General features: G+C 51.7%; 1 protein-coding gene across 3 annotated transcripts in view; it reads right to left on the bottom strand.

The window, feature by feature from the left end:
- CCDC141 (coiled-coil domain containing 141) overlaps positions 1–21,181 on the bottom strand; it is an 808,330-nt gene that overhangs the window by 80,319 nt on the left and 706,830 nt on the right. For all 3 annotated transcript variants that reach the window (XM_078681492.1, XM_078681494.1, XM_078681493.1), the window contains exon 18: positions 20,499–20,639. In XM_078681492.1, coding sequence (XP_078537618.1) covers positions 20,499–20,639 — 141 coding nt within the window. The remainder of the gene's footprint in view (positions 1–20,498; positions 20,640–21,181) is intronic.

The raw sequence follows: 21,181 nt of genomic DNA, 5'->3' as shown, positions 1-21,181 counted from the left end.
CATGTGTGTACGAGTAGTGGGAGTATTCGCTGCTCTTCGGATGAGAGGCCCTCCAAGCGCCCCACAGGCCCCAGCCAGTCGCCCAAGTGCAGAACTAGTCCGTCAATTTGGAGACCCCCGCCATTTGCAGGGGAGGGTGTGACCTATCCCTGTCGACATCCATGACCATATTCCAGTCCCCGCCCAAAATCCAGGGAGTGTCCGTCCAGTCCGCCAGTGCCAGACCCACTTTCTGCAGGAATTTGTCTTGATCATAATTCGGAGCATACACACATCCAAGTACCACGGGAGTATTATCTAGCGTGCCCTTCACAAAAACATACCGTCCCTGATCATCTACCCTCCTGTCTGCCTCAAGAAAGGGTGTGCTGTGTCTGATCCAAATTGTCGCCCCCCTGGAGAAGGCGGAGTACGTTGTGGTAAGAATTGTACCCCTCCATTTCTTCCGCATTTTGGTAGCTTCGGAAGCCGTGAGGTGGGACTCTTGTAGGAACGCGATCTGCGTGCGGTGACGCAGTAGGAATGTGTGTATTCTGTGTCGCTTCTGGATCGCCCCTAGCCCCCTCACATTCCAAGTTGTGATGTTATATTTCCCCACCGCATCAGCCATGTTCATAGGTGTACCTGATTAGTACCTGCACCCGCCCACCGGTCCGTACCCCACAAGATTGCCACCAGAAGACCACCCTCCCCCACCCCAACAAACAAAAAAGAACTCTAACGGCGCAGCCTAAAAACCAAGCTGAGCCCAACCTTGTAACAAAGTAGAAAAGGATTAGGAATCCTGTGCGTTCGCCATCGGGGGGGTGTTCAAGCGCCATTGCGATCTATTCCTGTTGCTCAGCGAGTGCCGCCGGCTCTACGGCTGCCGACACGGGGCCATGTTACCAATATTCAAAGGGGAATCGAAGGCACCAGTAGTCTGTGTGTCAGCTACACTCTACCTGTGGTACGACCATATCAGTAAAACAGCAGGATAAGGTCTATAATGCACAGTGGTCCCCACAATTGCTGCCCCTGCCTCCCTCCTCAAAACAATCCCCAACAATAATACAACAGTCAATCAGGTTAGCAGGGAATACAATACGGTTCTCGGGCTCTTCAGCTGCCGCCGGTCCGGTCGTCCCCTTCGCAATTGTCCATCACGTCATCCGAAGTGCCTGGCGTGACATTGGGGAACAGCAACACACTGTGGTCCGAGTCCGAGTGGACCGTGCTGTCCTCTGAGTCTGTCAGTATCTTCTGGGAGTCTTCCCGAAATGACCCCGCCACCTCCAAAGCATTCCGTTGTATCTCCTTTTGTTGTGCCTTCGATGGGCCCCGGTTCCTTCCATTCCGCCGCGGCTTGGGGGCCTCTGTTCCGTTCCCGTCGCGGGGCCTTCCCGGTTGTCCGACATCCGACGTCTGTGAGGGTCCCCGGCTTCCATCGATACCCATCACCTCCAACCATTCCTCCGCATCCGCAGGACTTTCGAAGAAGTGCGTTTTCCTGTCGTGTATGATTTTCAGGTGTGCCAGGAAAAGCAACGCGTACTTGAGATTAGCGGATTGCAACTTCTTCTTCACGTCCAGGAAGGAAGAACGACGCTTTTGGACCATGTTAGTGTAGTCCGGGTACAGGGAGATTTTGTAGTTCTCATACTGGACAAGGGACTTTTCACGGGCCTTTTGCAACAGGATATCCCTAGCACCGGGACACCCCTTCGGGGGTAGCTGCGCGCTGTATAAGCTACTTAAATAAATAAATAAATAAATAAAATATCTCGGTAGTTCAAAATCCACACTATCAACGGGCGTGGGGGTCGTCCGGGATCCGGTCTGCCCGTCGGGATCCTGTGCGCTCTTTCCACGCAGAAGTGTGGGGAGAGGCCCTCCTCCACTATGTGGTCCCGTAACCACTGCTCCATGAAATCGGCCGCCTGAGATCCCTCACATCTCTCCGGAAGGCCTATAACGCGGATATTGTTGCGGCGGTTACGCCCTTCTGCGTCCCCCACCCGGTCCAAAAGCGTGGCCATCTGAGTCTGGAGTTGTCTTATGGAGGTCGTGTGTTCCTCCACCGTTGGCGCGATCTCGCAAATGGATATGCTCTGTTCCTTGACCCTGTCCGCCAATTTGCCATGATCCGCCCGGAGGAGGGACAGGTTCGTCGTCAGGGTGCCCATTTGTTGTTCCAACACCGCTCTGGAGTCCCTGATTTCTTTCAAGATAATGTCCAGTTTATCCATGTGGGGACCCTCCGTCCCAGGGTGCGACGACGCCCCCTCTTCAGCAGTCAGTGGCATCGTGGTGGCCGCCGACGGTCCCCCGGTGTTCTCCGGCTGCTTCGCCCCCTTACAGACCATTGGCACGGCAAGCTCGAGTCTTATACGTAGCGCTATGCGGAGCCTGCAGCGGTGGTCTCCGCTCAACTTGCTGCGTCCAGCCCCCCGGGTAAGGCCTGCCTCAGCGGCACCCCACTGGGGAGAAGTTCGGGGGGGGCCCTATCCAGTCACCCACAGGGCAGAGGAGGCACCGCAGCCAGGATGGCGACCTCGAGCACAGCCAATCACACGGTCCTCCGCCGCAGCACCACACTCGCCGCTTATGAAGGTACAGAAAACGGCAGCTTCCCCCACCTGTGGCCGGCAAAGTTTGACCTTCCCTCCTACGTGGCACCCTCACTCCAGGGGGGCGAGCCGGATCCTCCCAGGCTCGCTTGTAGGCTCAACGGTCAGCAATCGGCCCCCCACCAGGTAGCTTCTTCGGAGTCCATATGGTGCGGGGAGGCCGAGAACGAACCGTGGTCCGTGGGGGCCATCGCGCGGAGAGGGGCACTATCTCACCTCCGGCTCCGGTAGCACGGCTCCGCGCTGCAGCCACCTCCACACGGCCGGAGCCTCCCGGGTGTCTCGCAGCTCGGCTGGTCCAGCAGCGGCACCCACTTCACGCCACCCCTCTGCACTCGGTCACCTCGGGGGTGGGGGGGGGGAGGTCCTCCAGTAATCCTCGTTTGTCCCGGACACTCCGCAATCTTTTGTGCGATCGCAGCCGGGGACTCCCCGGCACTTCCGGTGACGTCAGTCCCAGCCCGGGCGGCCGCGCTTGGTACTGTGGGTCCCGGCCTCGCACGTCCCACCTTCACCGAGGCCGCACCACCGCAAACTATGCTGCACGAGCCGTTTCTCTGGACTCCTGGCAACTGTAAGGGAGGCAGGGGACGGGAGCTCACCTCCACTCCCCTAGGCAGTCCCCTCGGGTGTCCCCAAGGCAATTTCGGCAGAATTGTGACTCGGTCGGTGCCGGAGCTCTAGCGGCACACGTCCATGCGCTTGGCTAGCAAGCCACGCCCCCCGTCCTAGGAAGCTTGATTCCGGTCCAGGGAAGGCATGGCTTGGCAGTTCGGGCTGAACTGTTCCCATGAGGCACAGGGTCAGACTGATTTGCATATGGCCATGTCTGAACTGGGGTGGCAGAGTGGGCTAAAGAACGGTGATGGAGTAAACCCAGATCTGTTGACTGGGTGTGAGTGTTTGATTGGTTAGGATGCTCCGTCCATCACACCCCTTTTGTACCACTGTGTTCGCCATACGTTGGCAGGGTATGCTCAGACGTGAGTCCCTTGCTCACTTTGCCACTGGATTCAAGCAAGCCTGGCTGAAGACAGCTGTAATGCCAGAAACTGGTCCTAGGAAGCTTGTTTCTGGTCCAGGGAATGCATGCTTTGGCAGTTCGGGCTCGACTGTTCCCATGAGGCACAGGGTCAGACTGATTTGCATATGGCCATGTCTGAACTGGAGTGGCAGAGTGGGCTAAAGAACAGTGATGGATTAAACCCAGAACTGTTGACTGGGTGTGAGTGTTTGATTGGTTCAGATGCTCCGTCCATCACACCCCTTTTGTATCGCTGTGTTCGCCATACGTTGGCAGGGTATGCTCAGACGTGAGTCCCTTGCTCACTTTGCCACTGGATTCAAGCAAGCCTGGCTGAAGACAGCTGTAATGCCAGAAACCGGTCCTAGGAAGCTTGTTTCTGGTCCGGGGAAGGCATGGCTTGGCAGTTCGGGCTGGACTGTTCCCATGAGGCACAGGGTCAGACTGATTTGCATATGGCCATGTCTGAACTGGGGTGGCAGGGTGGGCTAAAGAACGGTGATCTATTAAACCCAGATCTGTTGACTGGGTGTGAATGTTGTTCGCCATAAGTTGGCAGGGTATGCTCAGACGCGAGTCCCTTGCTCACTTTGCAACTGGATTCAAGCAAGCCTTGCTGAAGACGGCTGTAATGCCAGAAACCGGTCCTAGGAAGCTCGTTTCCGGTCCAGGGAAGGCATGGTTTGGCAGTTCGGGCTCAACTGTTCCCATGAGGCACAGGGTCAGACTGATTTGCATATGGCCATGTCTGAACTGGGGTGGCAGAGTGGGCTAAAGAACAGTGATGGATTAAACCCAGAACTGTTCACTGGGTGTGAGTGTTTGATTTGTTCAGATGCTCCGTCCATCACACCCCTTTTGTACCGCTGTGTTCGCCATACGTTGGCAGGGTATGCTCAGACGTGAGTCCCTTGCTCACTTTGCCACTGGATTCAAGCAAGCCTGGCTGAAGACAGCTGTAATGCCAGAAACCGGTCCTAGGAAGCTTGTTTCTGGTCCGGGGAAGGCATGGCTTGGCAGTTCGGGCTGGACTGTTCCCATGAGGCACAGGGTCAGACTGATTTGCATATGGCCATGTCTGAACTGGGGTGGCAGGGTGGGCTAAAGAACGGTGATCTATTAAGCCCAGATCTGTTGACTGGGTGTGAATGTTTGATTGTTTCAGATGCTCCGTCCATCACAACCTTTTGTACCGCTTTGTTCGCCATAAGTTGGCAGGGTATGCTCAGACGTGAGTCCCTTGCTCACTTTGCCACTGGATTCAAGCAAGCCTGGCTGAAGACGGCTGTAATGCCAGAAACCGGTCCTAGGAAGCTCGTTTCCAGTCCAGGGAAGGCATGGCTTGGCAGTTCGGGCTGGACTGTTCCCATGAGGCACAGGGTCAGACTGATTTGCATATGGCCATGTCTGAACTGGGGTGGCAGGGTGGGCTAAAGAACGGTGATAGATTAAACCCAGATCTGTTGACTGGGTGTGAGTGTTTGATTGGTTCAGATGTTCCGTCCATCACACCCCTTTTGTACCGCTTTGTTCGCCATAAGTTGGCAGAGTATGCTCAGACATGAGTCCCTTGCTCACTTTGCCACTGGATTCAAGCAAGCCTGGCTGAAGACGGCTGTAATGCCAGAAACTGGTCCTAGGAAGCTTGTTTCCGGTCCAGGGAAGGCATGGCTTGGCAGTCCGGGCTGGACTGTTCCCATGAGGCACAGGGTCAGACTGATTTGCATATGGCCATGTCTGAACTGGGGTGGCAGAGTGGGCTAAAGAACGGTGATGGATTAAACCCAGATCTGTTGACTGGGTGTGAGTGTTTGATTGGTTCAGATGCTCCGTCCATCACACCCCTTTTGTACCGCTTTGTTCGCCATAAGTTGGCAGGGTATGCTCAGACTTGAGTCCCTTGCTCACTTTGCCACTGGATTCAAGCAAGCCTGGCTGAAGACGGCTGTAATGTCAGAAACCGGTCCTAGGAAGCTCGTTTCCAGTCCAGGGAATGCATGGCTTGGCAGTACGGGCTGGACTGTTCCCATGAGGCACTGGGTCAGACTGATTTGCATATGGCCATGTCTGAACTGGGGTGGCAGGGTGGGCTAAAGAACGGTGATGGATTAAACCCAGATCTGTTGACTGGGTGTGAATGTTTGATTGGTTCAGATGCTCTGTCCATCACACCCCTTTTGTACCGCTTTGTTCGCCATAAGTTGGCAGGGTATGCTCAGACGTGAGCCCCTTGCTCACTTTGCCACTGGATTCAAGCAAGCCTGGCTGAAGACGGCTGTAATGCCAGAAACCCGTCCTAGGAAGCTCGTTTCCGGTCCAGGGAAGGCATGGCTTGGCAGTTCGGGCTGGACTGTTCCCATGAGGTACATGGTCAGACTGATTTGCATATGGCCACGTCTGAACTGGGGTGGCAGAGTGGGCTAAAGAACGGTGATGGATTAAACCCAGATCTGTTGACTGGGTGTGAATGTTTGATTGGTTCAGATGCTCCGTCCATCACACCCCTTTTGTACCGCTTTGTTCGCCATAAGTTGGCAGGGTATGCTCAGACGTGAGTCCCTTGCTCACTTTGCCACTGGATTCAAGCAAGCCTGGCTGAAGACGGCTGTAATGCCAGAAACCGGTCCTAGGAAGCTCGTTTCCGGTCCAGGGAAGGCATGGTTTGGCAGTTCGGGCTGGACTGTTCCCATGAGGCACAGGGTCAGACTGATTTGCATATGGCCATGTCTGAACTGGGGTGGTAGAGTGGGCTAAATAACGGTGATGGAGTAAACCCAGATCTGTTGACTGGGTGTGAGTGTTTGATTGGTTCAGATGCTCCTTCCATCACACCCCTTTTGTACCGCTTTGTTCGCCATAAGTTGGCAGGGTATGCTCAGACGTGAGTCCCTTGCTCACTTTGCCACTGGATTCAAGCAAGCCTGGCTGAAGACGGCTGTAATGCCAGAAACCGGTCCTAGGAAGCTCGTTTCCAGTCCAGGGAAGGCATGGCTTGGCAGTTCGGGCTGGACTGTTCCCATGAGGCACAGGGTCAGACTGATTTGCATATGGCCATGTCTGAACTGGGGTGGCAGGGTGGGCTAAAGAACGGTGATGGAGTAAACCCAGATCTGTTGACTGGGTGTGAGTGTTTGATTGGTTCAGATGTTCCGTCCATCACACCCCTTTTGTACCGCTTTGTTCGCCATAAGTTGGCAGGGTATGCTCAGACATGAGTCCCTTGCTCACTTTGCCACTGGATTCAAGCAAGCCTGGCTGAAGACGGCTGTAATGCCAGAAACTGGTCCTAGGAAGCTTGTTTCCGGTCCAGGGAAGGCATGGCTTGGCAGTCCGGGCTGGACTGTTCCCATGAGGCACAGGGTCAGACTGATTTGCATATGGCCATGTCTGAACTGGGGTGGCAGAGTGGGCTAAAGAACGGTGATGGATTAAACCCAGATCTGTTGACTGGGTGTGAGTGTTTGATTGGTTCAGACGCTCCGTCCATCACACCCCTTTTGTACCGCTTTGTTCGCCATAAGTTGGCAGGGTATGCTCAGACTTGAGTCCCTTGCTCACTTTGCCACTGGATTCAAGCAAGCCTGGCTGAAGATGGCTGTAATGTCAGAAACCGGTCATAGGAAGCTCGTTTCCAGTCCAGGGAATGCATGGCTTGGCAGTTCGGGCTGGACTGTTCCCATGAGGCACAGGGTCAGACTGATTTGCATATGACCATGTCTGAACTGGGGTGGCAGGGTGGGCTAAAGAACGGTGATGGATTAAACCCAGATCTGTTGACTGGGGGTGAATGTTTGATTGGTTCAGATGCTCCGTCCATCACACCCCTTTTGTACCGCTTTGTTCGCCATAAGTTGGCAGGGTATGCTCAGACGTGAGCCCCTTGCTCACTTTGCCACTGGATTCAAGCAAGCCTGGCTGAAGACGGCTGTAATGCCAGAAACTGGTCCTAGGAAGCTTGTTTCCGGTCCAGGGAAGGCATGGCTTGGCAGTCCGGGCTGGACTGTTCCCATGAGGCACAGGGTCAGACTGATTTGCATATGGCCATGTCTGAACTGGGGTGGCAGAGTGGGCTAAAGAACGGTGATGGATTAAACCCAGATCTGTTGACTGGGTGTGAGTGTTTGATTGGTTCAGATGCTCCGTCCATCACACCCCTTTTGTACCGCTTTGTTCGCCATAAGTTGGCAGGGTATGCTCAGACTTGAGTCCCTTGCTCACTTTGCCACTGGATTCAATCAAGCCTGGCTGAAGACGGCTGTAATGTCAGAAACCGGTCCTAGGAAGCTCGTTTCCAGTCCAGGGAATGCATGGCTTGGCAGTACGGGCTGGACTGTTCCCATGAGGCACTGGGTCAGACTGATTTGCATATGGCCATGTCTGAACTGGGGTGGCAGGGTGGGCTAAAGAACGGTGATGGATTAAACCCAGATCTGTTGACTGGGTGTGAATGTTTGATTGGTTCAGATGCTCTGTCCATCACACCCCTTTTGTACCGCTTTGTTTGCCATAAGTTGGCAGGGTATGCTCAGACGTGAGCCCCTTGCTCACTTTGCCACTGGATTCAAGCAAGCCTGGCTGAAGACGGCTGTAATGCCAGAAACCGGTCCTAGGAAGCTCGTTTCCGGTCCAGGGAAGGCATGGCTTGGCAGTTCGGGCTGGACTGTTCCCATGAGGTACATGGTCAGACTGATTTGCATATGGCCACGTCTGAACTGGGGTGGCAGAGTGGGCTAAAGAACGGTGATGGATTAAACCCAGATCTGTTGACTGGGTGTGAATGTTTGATTGGTTCAGATGCTCCGTCCATCACACCCCTTTTGTACCGCTTTGTTCGCCATAAGTTGGCAGGGTATGCTCAGACGTGAGTCCCTTGCTCACTTTGCCACTGGATTCAAGCAAGCCTGGCTGAAGACGGCTGTAATGCCAGAAACCGGTCCTAGGAAGCTCGTTTCCGGTCCAGGGAAGGCATGGTTTGGCAGTTCGGGCTGGACTGTTCCCATGAGGCACAGGGTCAGACTGATTTGCATATGGCCATGTCTGAACTGGGGTGGTAGAGTGGGCTAAATAACGGTGATGGAGTAAACCCAGATCTGTTGACTGGGTGTGAGTGTTTGATTGGTTCAGATGCTCCTTCCATCACACCCCTTTTGTACCGCTTTGTTCGCCATAAGTTGGCAGGGTATGCTCAGACGTGAGTCCCTTGCTCACTTTGCCACTGGATTCAAGCAAGCCTGGCTGAAGACGGCTGTAATGCCAGAAAGCGGTCCTAGGAAGCTCGTTTCCGGTCCAGGGAAGGCATGGCTAGGCAGTTCGGGTTGGACTGTTCCGATGAGGCACAGGGTCAGACTGATTTGCATATGGCCATGTCTGAACTGGGGTGGCAGAGTGGGCTAAAGAACGGTGATGGATTAAACCCAGAACTGTGTACTGGGTGTGAGTGCTTGATTGGTTCAGATGTTCCGTCCATCACACCTCTTTTGTACCGCTTTGTTCGCCATAAGTTGGCAGGGTATGCTCAGACATGAGTCCCTTGCTCACTTTGCCACTGGATTCAAGCAAGCCTGGCTGAAGACGGCTGTAATGCCAGAAACTGGTCCTAGGAAGCTTGTTTCCGGTCCGGGGAAGGCATGGCTTGGCAGTTCGGGCTGGACTGTTCCCATGAGGCACAGGGTCAGACTGATTTGCATATGGCCATGTCTGAACTGGGGTGGCAGGGTGGGCTAAAGAACGGTGATCTATTAAGCCCAGATCTGTTGACTGGGTGTGAATGTTTGATTGGTTCAGATGCTCCGTCCATCACAACCTTTTGTACCGCTTTATTCGCCATAAGTTGGCAGGGTATGCTCAGACGTGAGTCCCTTGCTCACTTTGCCACTGGATTCAAGCAAGCCTGGCTGAAGACGGCTGTAATGCCAGAAACCGGTCCTAGGAAGCTCGTTTCCAGTCCAGGGAAGGCATGGCTTGGCAGTTCGGGCTGGACTGTTCCCATGAGGCACAGGGTCAGACTGATTTGCATATGGCCATGTCTGAACTGGGGTGGCAGGGTGGGCTAAAGAACGGTGATGGAGTAAACCCAGATCTGTTGACTGGGTGTGAGTGTTTGATTGGTTCAGATGTTCCGTCCATCACACCCCTTTTGTACCGCTTTGTTCGCCATAAGTTGGCAGGGTATGCTCAGACATGAGTCCCTTGCTCACTTTGCCACTGGATTCAAGCAAGCCTGGCTGAAGACGGCTGTAATGCCAGAAACTGGTCCTAGGAAGCTTGTTTCCGGTCCAGGGAAGGCATGGCTTGGCAGTCCGGGCTGGACTGTTCCCATGAGGCACAGGGTCAGACTGATTTGCATATGGCCATGTCTGAACTGGGGTGGCAGAGTGGGCTAAAGAACGGTGATGGATTAAACCCAGATCTGTTGACTGGGTGTGAGTGTTTGATTGGTTCAGACGCTCCGTCCATCACACCCCTTTTGTACCGCTTTGTTCGCCATAAGTTGGCAGGGTATGCTCAGACTTGAGTCCCTTGCTCACTTTGCCACTGGATTCAAGCAAGCCTGGCTGAAGATGGCTGTAATGTCAGAAACCGGTCATAGGAAGCTCGTTTCCAGTCCAGGGAATGCATGGCTTGGCAGTTCGGGCTGGACTGTTCCCATGAGGCACAGGGTCAGACTGATTTGCATATGACCATGTCTGAACTGGGGTGGCAGGGTGGGCTAAAGAACGGTGATGGATTAAACCCAGATCTGTTGACTGGGTGTGAATGTTTGATTGGTTCAGATGCTCCGTCCATCACACCCCTTTTGTACCGCTTTGTTCGCCATAAGTTGGCAGGGTATGCTCAGACGTGAGCCCCTTGCTCACTTTGCCACTGGATTCGAGCAAGCCTGGCTGAAGACGGCTGTAATGCCAGAAACCGGTCCTAGGAAGCTCGTTTCCGGTCCAGGGAAGGCATGGCTTGGCAGTTCGGGCTGGACTGTTCACATGAGGCACAGGGTCGGACTGATTTGCATATGGCCATGTCTGAACTGGGGTGGCAGAGTGGGCTAAAGAACGGTGATGGATTAAACCCAGATCTGTTGACTGGGTGTGAATGTTTGATTGGTTCAGATGCTCCGTCCATCACACCCCTTTTGTACCGCTTTGTTCGCCATAAGTTGGCAGGGTATGCTCAGACGTGAGTCCCTTGCTCACTTTGCCACTGGATTCAAGCAAGCCTGGCTGAAGACGGCTGTAATGCCAGAAACCGGTCCTAGGAAGCTCGTTTCCGGTCCAGGGAAGGCATGGCTTGGCAGTTCGGGCTGGACTGTTCCCATGAGGCACAGGGTCAGACTGATTTGCATATGGCCATGTCTGAATTGGGGTGGTAGAGTGGGCTAAATAACGGTGATAGAGTAAACCCAGATCTGTTGACTGGGTGTGAGTGTTTGATTGGTACAGATGCTCTGTCCATCACACCCCTTTTGTACCGCTTTGTTCGCCATAAGTTGGCAGGGTATGCTCAGACGTGAGTCCCTTGCTCACTTTGCCACTGGATTCAAGCAAGCCTGGCTGAAGACGGCTGTAATGCCAGAAACCGGTCCTAGGAAGCTCGTTTCCGGTCCAGGGAAGGCATGGCTTGGCAGTTCGGGTTGGACTGTTCCCATGAGGCACAGGGTCAGACTGATTTGCATATGGCCATGTCTGAACTGGGGTGGCAGAGTGGGCTAAAGAACGGTGATGGATTAAACCCAGAACTGTGTACTGGGTGTGAGTGTTTGATTGGTTCAGATGTTCCGTCCATCACACCCCTTTTGAACCGCTTTGTTCGCCATAAGTTGGCAGGGTATGCTCAGACATGAGTCCCTTGCTCACTTTGCCACTGGATTCAAGCAAGCCTGGCTGAAGACGGCTGTAATGCCATAAACCGGTCCTAGGAAGCTTGTTTCCAGTCCAGGGAAGGCATGGCTTGGCAGTTCGGGCTGGACAGTTCCCATGAGGCACAGGGTCAGACTGATTTGCATATGGCCATGTCTGAACTGGGGTGGCAGGGTGGGCTAAAGAACGGTGATGGAGTAAACCCAGATCTGTTGACTGGGTGTGAGTGTTTGATTGGTTCAGATGCTCCGTCCATCACACCCCTTTTGTACCGCTTTGTTCGCCATAAGTTGGCAGGGTATGCTCAGACGTGAGTCCCTTGCTCACTTTGCCACTGGATTCAAGCAAGCCTGGCTGAAGACGGCTGTAATGCCAGAAACCGGTCCTAGGAAGCTCGTTTCCGGTCCAGGGAAGGCATGGCTTGGCAGTTCGGGCTGGACTGTTTCCATGAGGCACAGGGTCAGACTGATTTGCATATGGCCATGTCTGAATTGGGGTGGTAGAGTGGGCTAAATAACGGTGATAGAGTAAACCCAGATCTGTTGACTGGGTGTGAGTGTTTGATTGGTACAGATGCTCTGTCCATCACACCCCTTTTGTACCGCTTTGTTCGCCATAAGTTGGCAGGGTATGCTCAGACGTGAGTCCCTTGCTCACTTTGCCACTGGATTCAAGCAAGCCTGGCTGAAGACGGCTGTAATGCCAGAAACCGGTCCTAGGAAGCTCGTTTCCGGTCCAGGGAAGGCATGGCTTGGCAGTTCGGGTTGGACTGTTCCCATGAGGCACAGGGTCAGACTGATTTGCATATGGCCATGTCTGAACTGGGGTGGCAGAGTGGGCTAAAGAACGGTGATGGATTAAACCCAGAACTGTGTACTGGGTGTGAGTGTTTGATTGGTTCAGATGTTCCGTCCATCACACCCCTTTTGAACCGCTTTGTTCGCCATAAGTTGGCAGGGTATGCTCAGACATGAGTCCCTTGCTCACTTTGCCACTGGATTCAAGCAAGCCTGGCTGAAGACGGCTGTAATGCCATAAACCGGTCCTAGGAAGCTTGTTTCCAGTCCAGGGAAGGCATGGCTTGGCAGTTCGGGCTGGACAGTTCCCATGAGGCACAGGGTCAGACTGATTTGCATATGGCCATGTCTGAACTGGGGTGGCAGGGTGGGCTAAAGAACGGTGATGGAGTAAACCCAGATCTGTTGACTGGGTGCGAGTGTTTGATTGGTTCAGATGCTCCGTCCATCACACCCCTTTTGTACCGCTTTGTTCGCCATAAGTTGGCAGGGTATGCTCAGACGTGAGTCCCTTGCTCACTTTGCCACTGGATTCAAGCAAGCCTGGCTGAAGACGGCTGTAATGCCAGAAACCGGTCCTAGGAAGCTCGTTTCCAGTCCAGGGAAGGCATGGCTTGGCAGTTCGGGCTGGACTGTTCCCATGAGGCACAGGGTCAGACTGATTTACATATGGCCATGTCTGAACTGGGGTGGCAGGGTGCGCTAAAGAACGGTGATGGATTAAACCCAGATCTGTTGACTGGGTGTGAATGTTTGATTGGTTCAGATGCTCCGTCCATCACACCCCTTTTGTACCACTTTGTTCGCCATAAGTTGGCAGGGTATGCTCAGACGTGTGTCCCTTGCTCACTTTGCCACTGGATTCAAGCAAGCCTGGCTGAAGCCAGCTGTAATGCCAGAAACCGGTCCTAGGAAGCTCGTTTCCGGTCCAGGGAAGGCATGGCTTGGCAGTTCGGGCTGGACTGTTCCCATGAGGCACAGGGTCAGACTGATTTGCATATGGCCATGTCTGAACTGGGGTGGCAGAGTGGGCTAAAGAACGGTGATGGAGTAAACCCAGATCTGTTGACTGGGTGTGAGTGTTTGATTGGTTCAGATGCTCCGTCCATCACACCCCTTTTGTACCACTTTGTTCGCCATAAGTTGGCAGGGTATGCTCAGACGTGAGTCCCTTGCTCACTTTGCCACTGGATTCAAGCAAGCCTGGCTGTAGACGGCTGTAATGCCAGAAACCGGTCCTAGGAAGCTCGTTTCCGGTCCAGGGAAGGCATGGCTTGGAAGTTCAGGCTGGACTGTTCCCATGAGGCACAGGGTCAGACTGATTTGCATATGGCCATGTCTGAACTGGGGTGGCAGAGTGGGCTAAAGAACGGTGATGGATTAAACCCAGAACTGTGTACTGGGTGTGAGTGCTTGATTGGTTCAGATGTTCTGTCCATCACACCTCTTTTGTACCGCTTTGTTCGCCATAAGTTGGCAGGGTATGCTCAGACATGAGTCCCTTGCTCACTTTGCCACTGGATTCAAGCAAGCCTGGCTGAAGACGGCTGTAATGCCAGAAACTGGTCCTAGGAAGCTTGTTTCCGGTCCGGGGAAGGCATGGCTTGGCAGTTCGGGCTGGACTGTTCCCATGAGGCACAGGGTCAGACTGATTTGCATATGGCCATGTCTGAACTGGGGTGGCAGGGTGGGCTAAAGAACGGTGATCTATTAAGCCCAGATCTGTTGACTGGGTGTGAATGTTTGATTGGTTCAGATGCTCCGTCCATCACAACCTTTTGTACCGCTTTATTCGCCATAAGTTGGCAGGGTATGCTCAGACGTGAGTCCCTTGCTCACTTTGCCACTGGATTCAAGCAAGCCTGGCTGAAGACGGCTGTAATGCCAGAAACCGGTCCTAGGAAGCTCGTTTCCAGTCCAGGGAAGGCATGGCTTGGCAGTTTCGGGCTGGACTGTTCCCATGAGGCACAGGGTCAGACTGATTTGCATATGGCCATGTCTGAACTGGGGTGGCAGGGTGGGCTAAAGAACGGTGATGGATTAAACCCAGATCTGTTGACTGGGTGTGAATGTTTGATTGGTTCAGATGCTCCGTCCATCACACCCCTTTTGTACCGCTTTGTTCGCCATAAGTTGGCAGGGTATGCTCAGACGTGAGCCCCTTGCTCACTTTGCCACTGGATTCAAGCAAGCCTGGCTGAAGACGGCTGTAATGCCAGAAACCGGTCCTAGGAAGCTCGTTTCCGGTCCAGGGAAGGCATGGCTTGGCAGTTCGGGCTGGACTGTTCACATGAGGCACAGGGTCAGACTGATTTGCATATGGCCATGTCTGAACTGGGGTGGCAGAGTGGGCTAAAGAACGGTGATGGATTAAACCCAGATCTGTTGACTGGGTGTGAATGTTTGATTGGTTCAGATGCTCCGTCCATCACACCCCTTTTGTACCGCTTTGTTCGCCATAAGTTGGCAGGGTATGCTCAGACGTGAGTCCCTTGCTCACTTTGCCACTGGATTCAAGCAAGCCTGGCTGAAGACGGCTGTAATGCCAGAAACCGGTCCTAGGAAGCTCGTTTCCGGTCCAGGGAAGGCATGGCTTGGCAGTTCGGGCTGGACTGTTCCCATGAGGCACAGGGTCAGACTGATATGCATATGGCCATGTCTGAACTGGGGTGGTAGAGTGGGCTAAATAACGGTGATAGAGTAAACCCAGATCTGTTGACTGGGTGTGAGTGTTTGATTGGTACAGATGCTCTGTCAATCACACCCCTTTTGTACCGCTTTGTTCGCCATAAGTTGGCAGGGTATGCTCAGACGTGAGTCCCTTGCTCACTTTGCCACTGGATTCAAGCAAGCCTGGCTGAAGACGGCTGTAATGCCAGAAACCGGTCCTAGGAAGCTCGTTTCCGGTCCAGGGAAGGCATGGCTTGGCAGTTCGGGTTGGACTGTTCCCATGAGGCACAGGGTCAGACTGATTTGCATATGGCCATGTCTGAACTGGGGTGGCAGAGTGGGCTAAAGAACGGTGATGGATTAAACCCAGAACTGTGTACTGGGTGTGAGTGTTTGATTGGTTCAGATGTTCCGTCCATCACACCCCTTTTGTACCGCTTTGTTCGCCATAAGTTGGCAGGGTATGCTCAGACATGAGTCCCTTGCTCACTTTGCCACTGGATTCAAGCAAGCCTGGCTGAAGACGGCTGTAATGCCAGAAACTGGTCCTAGGAAGCTTGTTTTCGGTCCAGGGAAGGCATGGCTTGGCAGTTCGGGCTGGCTGTTCCCATGAGGCACAGGGTCAGACTGATTTGCATATGGCCATGTCAGAACTGGGGTGGCAGAGGGGGATAAAGAACGGTGATGGATTAAACCCAGATCTGTTGACTGGCTGTGAGTGTTTGATTGGTTCAGATGCTCCGTCCATCACACCCCTTTTGTACCACTTTGTTCGCCATAAGTTGGCAGGGTATGCTCAGACGTGTGTCCCTTGCTCACTTTGCCACTGGATTCAAGCAAGCCTGGCTGAAGCCAGCTGTAATGCCAGAAACCGGTCCTAGGAAGCTCGTTTCCGGTCCAGGGAAGGCATGGCTTGGCAGTTCGGGCTGGACTGGTCCCATGAGGCACACGGTCAGACTGATTTACATATGGCCATGTCTGAACTGGGGTGGCAGAGTGGGCTAAAGAACGGTGATGGAGTAAATCCAGATCTGTTGACTGGGTGTGAGTGTTTGATTGGTTCAGATGCTCCGTCCATCACATCCCTTTTGTACCGCTTTGTTCGCCATAAGTTGGCAGGGTATGCTCAGACGTGAGTCCCTTGCTCACTTTGCCAGTGGATTCAAGCAAGCCTGGCTGTAGACAGCTGTAATGCCAGAAACCGGTCCTAGGAAGCTCGTTTCCGGTCCAGGGAAGGCATGGCTTGGAAGTTCAGGCTGGACTGTTCCCATGAGGCACAGGGTCAGACTGATTTGCATATGGCCATGTCTGAACTGGGGTGGCAGAGTGGGCTAAAGAACGGTGATGGATTAAACCCAGATCTGTTGACTGGGTGTGAGTGTTCGATTGGTTCAGATGCTCCGTCCATCACACCCCTTTTGTACCGCTTTGTTCGCCATAAGTTGGCAGGGTATGCTCAGACGTGAGTCCCTTGCTCACTTTGCCACTGGATTCAAGCAAGCCTGGCTGAAGACGGCTGTAATGCCAGAAACCGGTCCTAGGAAGCTTGTTTCCAGTCCAGGGAAGGCATGGCTTGGCAGTTCGGGCTGGACTGTTCCCATGAGGCACAGGGTCAGACTGATTTGCATATGGCCATGTCTGAACTGGGGTGGCAGAGTGGGCTAAAGAACGGTGATGGATTAAACCCAGATCTGTTGACTGGGTGTGAATGTTTGATTGGTTCAGATGCTCCGTCCATCACACCCCTTTTGTACCGCTTTGTTCGCCATAAGTTGGCAGGGTATGCTCAGACGTGAGTCCCTTGCTCACTTTGCCACTGGATTCAAGCAAGCCTGGCTGAAGACGGCTGTAATGCCAGAAACCGGTCCCTGGAAGCTTGTTTCCGGTCCAGGGAAGGCATGGCTTGGCAGTTCGGGCTAGACTGTTCCCATGAGGCACAGGGTCAGACTGATTTGCATATGGCCTGTCTGAACTGGGGTGGCAGAGTGGGCTAAAGAACGGTGCTGGATTAAACCCAGATCTGTTGACTGGGTGTGAGTGTTTGATTGGTTCAGTTGCTCCGTCCATCACACCCGTTTTGTACCGCTGTGTTCGCCATAAGTTGGCAGGTATGCTCAGACGTGAGTCCCTTGCTCACTTTGCCACTGGATTCAAGCAAGCCTGGATGAAGACGGCTGTAATGCCAGAAACCGGTCCTAGGCAGCTTGTTTCTGGTCCAGGGAAGGCATGGCTTGGCAGTTCGGGCTGGACTGTTCCCATGAGGCACAGGGTCAGACTGATTTGCATATGGCCATGTCTAAACTGGGGTGGCAGGGTGAGCTAAAGAACGGTGATGGATTAAACCCAGATCTGTTGACTGGGTGTGAGTGTTTGATTGGTTCAGTTGCTCCGTCCATCACACCCCTTTTGTACCGCTGTGTTCGCCATAAGTTGTCAGGGTATGCTCAGACGTGAGTCCCTTGCTCACTTTGCCACTGGATTCAAGCAAGCCTGGCTGAAGACGGCTGTAATGCCAGAAACCGGTCCCTGGAAGCTTGTTTCCGGTCCAGGGAAGGCATGGCTTGGCAGTTCGGGCTGGACTGTTCCCATGAGGCACAGGGTCAGACTGATTTGCATATGGCCTGTCCGAACTGGGGTGGCAGAGTGGGCTAAACAACTGTGCTGGATTAAACACAGATCTGTTGACTGGGTGTGAGTGTTTGATTGGTTCAGTTGCTCCGTCCATCACACCCGTTTTGTACCGCTGTGTTCGCCATAAGTTGGCAGGGTATGCTCAGACGTGAGTCCCTTGCTCACTTTGCCACTGGATTCAAGCAAGCCTGGCTGAAGACGGCTGTAATGCCAGAAACCGGTCCCTGGAAGCTTGTTTCCGGTCCAGGGAAGGCATGGCTTGGCAGTTCGGGCTGGACTGTTCCCATGAGGCACAGGGTCAGACTGATTTGCATATGGCCTGTCTGAACTGGGGTGGCAGAGTGGGCTAAAGAACGGTGCTGGATTAAACCCAGATCTGTTGACTGGGTGTGAGTGTTTGATTGGTTCAGTTGCTCCGTCCATCACACCCGTTTTGTACCGCTGTGTTCGCCATAAGTTGGCAGGTATGCTCAGATGTGAGTCCCTTGCTCACTTTGCCACTGGATTCAAGCAAGCCTGGATGAAGACGGCTGTAATGCCAGAAACCGGTCCTAGGCAGCTTGTTTCTGGTCCAGGGAAGGCATGGCTTGGCAGTTCGGGCTGGACTGTTCCCATGAGGCACAGGGTCAGACTGATTTGCATATGGCCATGTCTAAACTGGGGTGGCAGGGTGAGCTAAAGAACGGTGATGGATTAAACCCAGATCTGTTGACTGGGTGTGAGTGTTTGATTGGTTCAGTTGCTCCGTCCATCACACCCCTTTTGTACCGCTGTGTTCGCCATAAGTTGTCAGGGTATGCTCAGACGTGAGTCCCTTGCTCACTTTGCCACTGGATTCAAGCAAGCCTGGCTGAAGACGGTTGTAATGCCAGAAACCGGTTCTAGGCAGCTTGTTTCTGGTCCAGGGAAGGCATGGCTTGGCAGTTCGGGCTGGACTGTTCCCATGAGGCACAGGGTCAGACTGATTTGCATATGGCCATGTCTGAACTGGGGTGGCAGAGTGGGCTAAAGAACGGTGCTGGATTAAACACAGCTCTGTTGACTGGGTGTGAGTGTTTGATTGGTTCAGTTGCTCCGCCCATCACACCCGTTTTGTACCGCTGTGTACGCCATAAGTTGGCAGGGTATGCTCAGACGTGAGTCCCTTGCTCACTTTGCCACTGGATTCAAGCAAGCCTGGATGAAGACGGCTGTAATGCCAGAAACCGGTCCTAGGAAGCTTGTTTCCAGTCCAAGGAAGGCATGGCTTGGCAATTCGGGCTGGACTGTTCCCATGAGGCACAGGGTCAGACTGATTTGCATATGGCCATGTCTGAACTGGGGTGGCAGAGTGGGCTAAAGAACGGTGATGGATTAAACCCAGATCTGTTGACTGGGTGTGAGTGTTTGATTGGTTCAGATGCTCCGTCCATCACACCCCTTTTGTACCGCTTTGTTTGCCATAAGTTGGCAGGGTATGCTCAGACTTGAGTCCCTTGCTCACTTTGCCACTGGATTCAAGCAAGCCTGGCTGAAGACGGCTGTAATGCCATTAACCTGTCCTAGGAAGCTTGTTTCCGGTCCAGGGAAAGCATGGCTTGGCAGTTTGGGCTGGACTGTTCCCATGAGGCACAGGGTCAGTCTGATTTGCATATGGCCATGTCTGAACTGGGGTGGCAGAGTGGGCTAAAGAACGGTGATGGATTAAACCCAGATCTGTTGACTGGGTGTGAGTGTTTGATTGGTTCAGATGCTCCGTCCATCACACCCCTTTTGTACCGCTTTGTTTTAGGCACAGGCACCTGGGGTGCTGTTTAGCAACCTTCTAGAACAGATGGCAATACCATGACGATACAAACCTAAAACATTACACATTCTCAAGGAGCCGAATTCCTCACATGTAAATTACTTTAGGATTATGTAAAACCATTTGTGAAATTTGGTTCATGTTTTGTGAGCTCAAACCCAATTTATACATGCAAGTGAAGGTACTTTTGCGTGTAGGTGCAACTTAAGTGCATAAATAATTTTGTAAATTCGGCTTACAATTCGTTATTCAGTGTTTGACTTATTGATTAATCATACTTAAATCTTTGGGTGATTTGACCTGATGATCCAAACAATTTGTGTGTACTGTTTAACTTTCCTGTTAGTAAATCATTACTATTTCTTAGAATTAATGCAGGATGCAGTTTTTCCATTTCATTTTCTTTACATTTTGTTTTAATTATTTAAATTTTGTAAATTGAGGTTCAGATATTGAGTACATGTTAAATTGTGATTTTATTATTTTATAGATTGCAAACAGTATGATTCAATTTGATGTGATCTACATGGCATGGGACACTTATAACTGTTTTCATGTGCAATTGGTCTAGGAAGTATGTTGCTGTACACATATATTGAAAGTTTCACCAATCCATTCATAAATAAACATTATGACCCTCCTGTACCAAGGCGAGCAATGACAATAATAAACTGAATATATAGTGACATTTACGATTGCAATTATTTTAGAAAGTTCATAAGAACAATATTTTCTGTATACTTAGCAATTAATCAAATAATATAGAATTGAACATATAGATAAATGCTCACAAGCAGAGGAAAATGATAAAACATGGCAATGCTTAACACACCTGGTTTATACACATATAAGTTAAAAGAAAATATAAAAATAAAGTTAAACAAACACCTCAAATATTCTCTTGAACAAATAGAAATGACCTATAGATTGAAGGGTCACAGCAAAACTACCTTTATAACATGTTACTTCTCAGACACTAACCATATTTACTCCGGAGATTGTCTTATATCCACACCTCATTCCTTTCCCCCACAATGAAAACGTGTGCACACCACTGACTATGCCGTTATAGTGGTAACCCTAAGGATGCCAGCTCCCGAAATCATCTTGACACTCTTTTGCATTATTTACCTGAATTTTTTCAGCATACATTTCAACTTGTTGAATATGATTTTTAAGAACTTTAGAATTTCTGGCTTTTTCTGTTTTCTTCATGTAGTTAAATTTCAAATTATTAAACTTTTTTTTCAGATCCTTAAATGATTCTTTGAACTGCAAGAAATTCAGACATACATTCAGTAACAAAAACATACAGTTTAACAATACACATATTTGTATAAACAATGCACATATAACGTCATCTCACAAAATACACCAAAACGTATCAGAAGAGCAACATCTAAAATATTAAGTGTTATTGTCTTCATTTTAGCACAACAGGAACTAAAATAATAAACTAAGGGAAAAATTAGCATTGCTTCATACAGTTGAAATGTTCATAACAAAATATTAAAACCTATCTCTTTACACATTACAAAAGCTCCTACCTATTTACTTCTTGTAATATATCTTTACTGCTAAAAGGGGGCCACCTTCCTATGCCTGTTATTTGAACTACTCTGCATACAATGAAATTAGCCTTAACACGCTGATTTAATGCCACCTAGTCAAAAAAGACTGGAAAACCAGTCTGCTGGAAAAAGTTTACTGCATGTGTTTAGTCTTTCAAAAGACTGCGTGAGGGGCAATACATGCTATATTTCGGTCTGTTCAGTGATATTATTTCTATTATCAGTAGAGGGATGAGTGAAAAA

This window comes from Lissotriton helveticus, chromosome 3_1 (genome assembly GCF_964261635.1).
Source record: "Lissotriton helveticus chromosome 3_1, aLisHel1.1, whole genome shotgun sequence".
NCBI classification, from domain to species: Eukaryota; Metazoa; Chordata; class Amphibia; order Caudata; family Salamandridae; genus Lissotriton; species Lissotriton helveticus.
The sequence above is the reverse complement of the archived record's forward strand: the minus strand, read 5'-3'. Positions and strand labels throughout refer to the sequence as shown.